The 6659-nt window shown below is 46.2% G+C and overlaps 1 protein-coding gene across 1 annotated transcript; it reads right to left on the bottom strand.

The window, feature by feature from the left end:
• Positions 1–607: 607 nt before the first annotated feature.
• dusp6 (dual specificity phosphatase 6) lies at positions 608–6347 on the bottom strand. Its single transcript, XM_008410626.2, has 3 exons — positions 5227–6347; positions 4589–5026; positions 608–2236 (listed from the first exon to the last, which is right to left on the bottom strand). Exons 1-3 carry the CDS (start codon positions 5627–5629, stop codon positions 1923–1925), a joined length of 1155 nt encoding a protein of 384 aa, XP_008408848.1. The 5' UTR covers positions 5630–6347; the 3' UTR covers positions 608–1922.
• Between the last annotated feature and the right edge of the window lie 312 nt (positions 6348–6659).

Raw genomic sequence — 6659 nt, 5'->3', positions numbered from 1 at the left:
GTGACTGCTGGTGTGAGAATGCAATCTCCTCGCCTCCACCGTGAATATCATCTTATCCAGACGCTCCAGGTCATTGCAGGTACACGCCGCGGCTCTCGCTATCGAATAACACAACATCTAGGTGCTTTGTGCTCCCTCCCACGGCTGAACGCGTTTGGCCCTGCCCTTCGGGAGGACGTGAACTCGCAGCGAACCGGCACCTGGAAAAACCAGATCGACTCAAATCACTTTGCACCTGTTCAGCAGCTCTGTGGGGTTTTTTTTCTTGTTTGTTTGTTGTTGTGTGTGTTAGTCTGTTTTGTTTTTTTTTTGCCACAAAAGAACAGGGTGTTCACATCGACATGTCATGTGACAGGACATGCTTCTTCCGGAGCTGGGGAAGAAGCAAAACAAAAAAAAGTGTCTCAAGTGTCGCAGTTAATGGAAAGCTGGAGCTTGATGGAGGGCCTTGTGATTCACTGCAACTGTTTGTGTTGTCGTGACTGGGCCTGCTGGTTAACACTCAGCTGTGAGGAAACACTTACATAAACGTGTGGGTGTGCGAGCAGACGAAACACCAACAAGCATGTTAGTGGAAGAAGAAGAAAAAAGCAGAAGAGACAAAAACTGTAGACAAAATAGCAATTTATTAATAACTTATCTTTCCTTTACATTCAGAACAGAGGAGCATGGTGGAGGGCAAGGGGAGGGAGGCGGAGGTCACCAACATGGCAACATCCTCCTGGAACAGGTTTTTTTTTTTTTTCCTTTCTTATTATAAGCTAAGAGAGTTTCACTTCTCTCATCCTGACAAATTCATAACTGCATTTCAAAGAGTTTTCCCTGAAGAAGCTTTGAACACCCATCAGATTGAACCACCCGGACCACGCACGGTGGGTGGGCCCTCACGCAGCTCTAGCTATCTAAAAAGAAAAATCTGGCAAATTTAATCAGGGTCTTGGATGATTCTAAGATAGACAAAGCAGAAAAAACAAAGAAATTCTCTTGAGGATAAAGTGAAGCAAACCCTGTGAGAGTAAGTAAGGCAAACGACATCAACTGTTTTGTGAGAGGGAGAGTGCAAAAGAAAATCCCCAAAAAACAAAAAAGGCCGGCTGGCTGAATTGATACATAAAACAAATATGAAGTACATAAATATATTACAAATGTACACATTTCTGCACAATTCTTGGAAAGTCTATTGATTTTTGGCATAATTAACGTAAGAATAATGATCAATATGCGTTTGGTTTGCTTACACAAAACTAGAATATGAAACAAATTCCTCAGTACCCATTTCCAAAGGTACATACTCTCTCTTACATTTAAGGTATGAACACAATGTACAGTATAAATGTTTGAAAAGTGTAAAAATCAGTCCAGTACATGGGGTGGCCTTTGAAAGTTCGGGTGCTTCAACCCCACACAGGCCAGTCTTCACAGAAGATGAAGGGGGCAATGCGCCCACAAGTCATGGGGGACGACCCCCAAAACAAACATAGAAAAGTTTTCTGTCCAGTTTGAACAATCGTGTCTCTTTGGCACACCAGCCTAGAATCTATGAAGCAGAACGTACAGCTCTCCAGATCACCATTCACTTTCTTCAGATACAAGAAAAACAGGAAATACCACAAGAGTCCAACAGAAATATGATTGTAGAAAGTCTTTAAATGAGTCTGTTGCCTTAACTGTCCGTCCTCATTCAGACAGCAGCAGGTGTGTACTGGCCAGGCTGCTCTGGCAACTCCAGTAAGCACGCTCAGCAGCTGTCGAGCCCCCTCCAATAAAAACCATCTGCATCGTCCAAAGCCAGGTCCGCTCCAGATGACGGAAAAACTAGAAACTTTTTGCAACTTTTTCAACAAGTAGAGGAGAATTCAGGGTGGTAGCCTTACATTCCCCCCCCACCCTCAGCGACAAGAAAGGCACTGATGTTCGGAACCTCACGTGGACTGCAGGGGGTCCAGCTGGAAGACGTTGTGGTTGGTGGGGGTGGTGAAGTACAGCTGCTGGCTCGGCGGCGCCATGCGATTGTCGCACGGGCTCTTCAGGCCCAGCGTGCGCTCAAAGTCCAGGAGCTGGCCCATGAAGTTGAAGTTGGGGGAGATGTTGGACTTCTTCATCTTGACGATGTCATAGGCGTCATTCATGGACAGGTTGAGCTTTTGCATCAGGTAGGCCACGGTCACGGTCACCGAGCGGCTGATGCCGGCCAAGCAGTGGACCAGGACGCCACACTTCTGACCCCGAGCTTCATCTGGTTACAAGGGAAACAGAAGAGGAATTTTGGTCAATGTCTTGTGAATCTTTCCCAGAACTTCTACTCAAAATCAAACCAAACCAGCAGTACGATATCTTTGACTGCCATTGCCATTGCTATCTCAGTGTACGCAACTATTGCAATTGCGAGGAATTGCTTGGATACAAAATTAGTTGGGAGACTAAAATCTAGATTTTCTTAACATCTTCCAGTTTCAGTGGTTCAAACTGTTGGGTGTTCTACTTTTTCTGGACAATGACGCTGATAATGTACAAAAGCTGTTATCTACTTTGAGACGCACCCAGCACAACGTGTGATAAAGACCCGCACTGTGTTTACAAAATGGCCCACATCCAAGAATGGAAAAGTTTTTAATCCCCGACTATCTGTCAGCAGCGCCTGTCAACAACTGGGAGTCGCCGGAGAGAAACCGAATCAACATTTTCCCTTGTTTTGTCCTGGAATAGCCGGTTGGGAAATTGACTATTACAGTCTATTAAAGCATTCTTCCGCTCGCCCAGGGTTGGTGTGACAATGGTGCCATTTGAGCGTGTAAATGTAAGAGTCATGAGGGCACCCTGTCAAGGCAAACAGGATGTCAACAGGCCCTGTAAATGGCTCCTTTTGTTATGCGGAGGAAGAAGAGGAATAGGGAGGGGGGGTAGGGCTGATGCCATGTCCTAGATTACTTTCAATGCCACTTCCTTCCTGTTGTGCTCGAATTACCGCCCTCCCTTTGCTCTCCCTCCCCCTCTCCCCTATTCTCCTGTTTCAGCGCTGCTCTTTGTACTGCAATTACACAAGCCCCAGGACAACAGATAGGCCAGAACGTCTCCCATTGAAGTCAAATCATTTTGTACACACTGCATTTTAGCCATTGCACCATCAGAGGCATATTCACGCTTCAACACAGTGGATTTAATCTGCGTGTTCCTGCCTGATAAAGTCACAGTTGAGGACACCTCATCTAATCTCAATTGCCCAATATGAGTCTAAGAACCTCCAGAGAGTGATAAGACATTCCACATTGATAGGATTATGCTGCCTTATGGTCAATTTCTACTTCCTCTGATGAGTTTATATCTATTTTGAATAATCAATAGCTCTTCTTTTGCTGTTTTATCCTTGTTGTTGATCAAATGTGAGAATTGCCTTTTTCCCTCCAATCTTTATGGCTGGTTAAGTTTGGCTGTTCTTTGTCTTGAAATTAGGATTGGTTACTGACAACAAGCTTTTCCAAGGTTTTAAAATGTCAACATTATGTTGAGTTTAAAGGCCTGTTTAGATGCAATTTTTGATACAAGTTTTTGCAATAATACCATAAAATGCTGGTGTGATTTTACTCACTGTTGGGAGGTCATACCACCCCAACCCATCCCTTGTTAAAATGATGACTCTTTTAGCCTACAGTCCTAAGAGTTGCTCAAACAAGTGTGCTGAGAGTCAGATGTGGTTAGCCAATCTGATCAACCTCTGCCACTTTTTACACACATTTGGACATCAATAAATGCCTTTTTTTTTTTTTTGCCGTTGAAAAACAACTCCTTGTTGTATAAACAGGATTCAAATAATTTTTCCTGTCTATTCAAATACTTTTGCTAATAAATTAGGTAAATGGTGTATGAGTTGTTTATTTCATCATTTGGCAAAAGATTACTCTGCAACCTGTTGCCAACATGTTCTTTGGGAGAACCTCTCTGGTAAAACTGAGTAAAACTGCTTTTTTCTTTAGCGTTCCCCTAAAAAGAGTATGTAGGCTACTAGGGGACTTGCACTAATCGCATAGATTTTAATGTGTTAAAAAATGTTATTCAATTTTTGGCTTCAAGAAACAATATGACTGCATGTTGGGGAAAAAAAGTACTGTTGAGTGCACATTGTACCAAAACGAATTTGCCTATCAAATATAGGCTTGTAAATACGCAAGCCTGAAATAGCACCTCAATGCAAAGCAAGTTGCAGGAGCGTGAGATCCCCGATGCCAATGTCAGCATCCAGTTCACATTTTTGATTTTTTTCCCCCCAAATAAGTTACTTGAATATAAGGGATTCCTGAAACACTTGAAAGCTAAATGGAAATAATTTTACTTTACACCAATAGGTGTTTTTTTGTGTGTGTTTTTTTTTTACCTAAATGACAGTCTGAAAACAATACATATCTCTAAATAGTTCGTATTTTGATTTGAAAAATGTTGATTATTTTTTCAGTATGCAGTTTTCCATTCAAGTCGATTAATTGGGATTTATTACATACCCTGCAATATATACTCGATTAAAGTCGTTAACCCGAGCCCCACCACCGGTATGTAAACAACCCGACAAGCCAGATGTCCGCCGGTATTAACCTACCGATAAAGCTGATGGCCTCCGGGAAGAACTGCGAGAGGTTCTGGCTCCAGTGATCGGAGATGGGGATCTGCTTGTACTTAAACTCCCCCGCGTTCTCGAACAGATTGGGCAGGTTGGGCGTCACGTTGAGGATGTACTTGATGCCGTACTCCTCCAGCACGTCCAGGTTCGTGGAGTCTTTGGCGCAGCCCAAGTAGAGGTGCGGCAGGATCTCCACGGGGAAGGAGGGCTGCGGGTTGGACAGCGGGCTGCCGTCCGAGTCCGTGGCGCTGCTCGGGTCGATGTCCGACTCGATGTCGGAGGAGTCCGAGCTGATGCGCAGGCCGCCGAGGCCCAGCACCTGGGCCGTGGTGGGAGAGCTGCTGCTGCTGTTAGAGGAGCCGTCCAGGTTGGTTTCGCACAGGGCTGGAAACTCTGCCTGGAATTTGCTGAAGCCGCCTGGAGAAAAGGAGTCGCAATGAATACCAGCTTCAAGTATTCATATTTGCATGTTTGGCACGCTTGCAAAAATGCAAAAACATGCACAAAAATGTCCATGCATTGAAAAACTTACAGAGTTTCCCGGTGTTTACACAAACAAATCAGCACAACTGGGTGTGGATGAGTGTGGAAATGTGAATGAATGAAGCTCAACTCACCCTCCAGGTAGAAAGCCTTGTACCCTTCGTCCTTCATCTTCCTCAGCAGGAGCCCCAACACCGACCCCCCGTCCACGTTCTCGTTCCACTCCCGGCTGTACTCGTCGTACAGCACGATGGTGTCCGTCTTGCAGCGGCGCACGAAGCTCTCGCGATCCTCCCCGTCGGAGAGCAGCGAGCGCACGGGCAGGTTGCCCTTCTTGAGCCGCCGCAGCATCAGGCTCGGGATGGCCACGTTGATCGCCGTATCGACGTGCGACGACTCGTACAGCTCCTGGGCCCGACAGTCCATCACCAGCAGGCCGTCCCTGCGCGTCTCCAGCTGCTCCCGGAGCCAGCCCACCGTCTTACTGATCGCCATGACCGAGTCGAGCTGGACGACGGGTTTCAGCTTGTCGAGCATTTATAAGCAGGAGTGGAAACGCCGGTTTTGAAGGGGGAAATAAGAGGGAAGTTTAGTTGTAAAAAGAAGAAAATCTTTATTATTTTTTTTTGGGTCCAAATCGCTGTTCAATGGAATAAATGAATGTGATGTAAAAAAGAAAAAATAGTTTAAAAGAATAATATTCTCCCCACGGAGATATCCCTGCTTGACTTGCGGAAAACGATCAGTCCGTCTTTCCTGACTGCGGGTTGTCTTCAGTGGCGCTCATTCATGCATCAGCCTGGAGAGCCAGAGTTATTTCTCAATGAGTCACAGCGGCCCTGCAGCGAGCCCGACGCTTCCTCTGCGCTTATATAACTCCACCGTCCCCGGCGCAGCAGCTTCTCCACAGATGTCTTTCTTTGCTGAGATCCAGTCTAAACTGCGGTTGATGTGGAGGAGCTGTGAGCATACGGTCAGCTCCAAGTCGCTTGGCGGATGCGGCTCGTTTCCCTTCCTTCCTTCCTTCCTTCCTTCCTTCCTTTCTCCTCTGCTGCTGCCTCAGCTCGGTGTGAATCGACGCTGCTCACACTCCGGGGCTGGCTGAGCTCTCTCTGCGGCACTCGGCTTCTGAATGGCTACACACACCGAGCGTCCTCATTGGATACGCTGCGCCGGCCGACCAATCGGAGGAGGCTCAGCAGCGGTCGCCTTGGAAACGGGGGCCGGATGGAGCGGCCCGGTGTTGATGAATTGTTAATGAGTTTGTCATTCACAAAAACGGAGAGGAATTTCGGCTCCGGATGGAGCGAATACAAACAAACAGCAGAACTGCAGGGAGGGGAGGGGAGGGGAGGGGAAGGGGAGGGGAGGGGAGGGGAGGGGAGGAAGACTACAAAATAGTGCGGTCATTATAGTGGTAATGCAGAGCTACAGCCTTACCCCGACGAATCTAATTTTTTTCCAGGGTTAACCAGACCGGTACAAAATAAATAAAAATACTTTTATTTTATTTTTTAACAATTTTCACTTTCTGTTTCATTGCAGCCATTTGCTAAAAATAAAAAAC

The sequence above is a fragment of the Poecilia reticulata genome, chromosome 6, assembly GCF_904066995.2.
Source record: "Poecilia reticulata chromosome 6, P_reticulata-male-v2, whole genome shotgun sequence".
Lineage (NCBI taxonomy): Eukaryota > Metazoa > Chordata > Actinopteri > Cyprinodontiformes > Poeciliidae > Poecilia > Poecilia reticulata.
Note: the sequence above shows the minus strand (reverse complement) of the source record. Positions and strands in the feature narration are given on the sequence as shown.

What these genes read in the sequence shown, in the direction of transcription:
- dusp6 (XM_008410626.2), bottom strand. Translation starts at nt 5,629, where the DNA reads ATGCTCGACAAGCTGAAACCCGTCGTCCAGCTCGACTCGGTCATGGCG. An exon ending in CAAGGCTTTCTACCTGGAGG is followed by an intron (nt 5,027 to 5,226) that starts GTGAGTTGAGCT and finishes CCTTTTCTCCAG; the next exon opens with GCGGCTTCAGCAAATTCCAG. An exon ending in GGAGGCCATCAGCTTTATCG is followed by an intron (nt 2,237 to 4,588) that starts GTAGGTTAATAC and finishes CCTTGTAACCAG; the next exon opens with ATGAAGCTCGGGGTCAGAAG.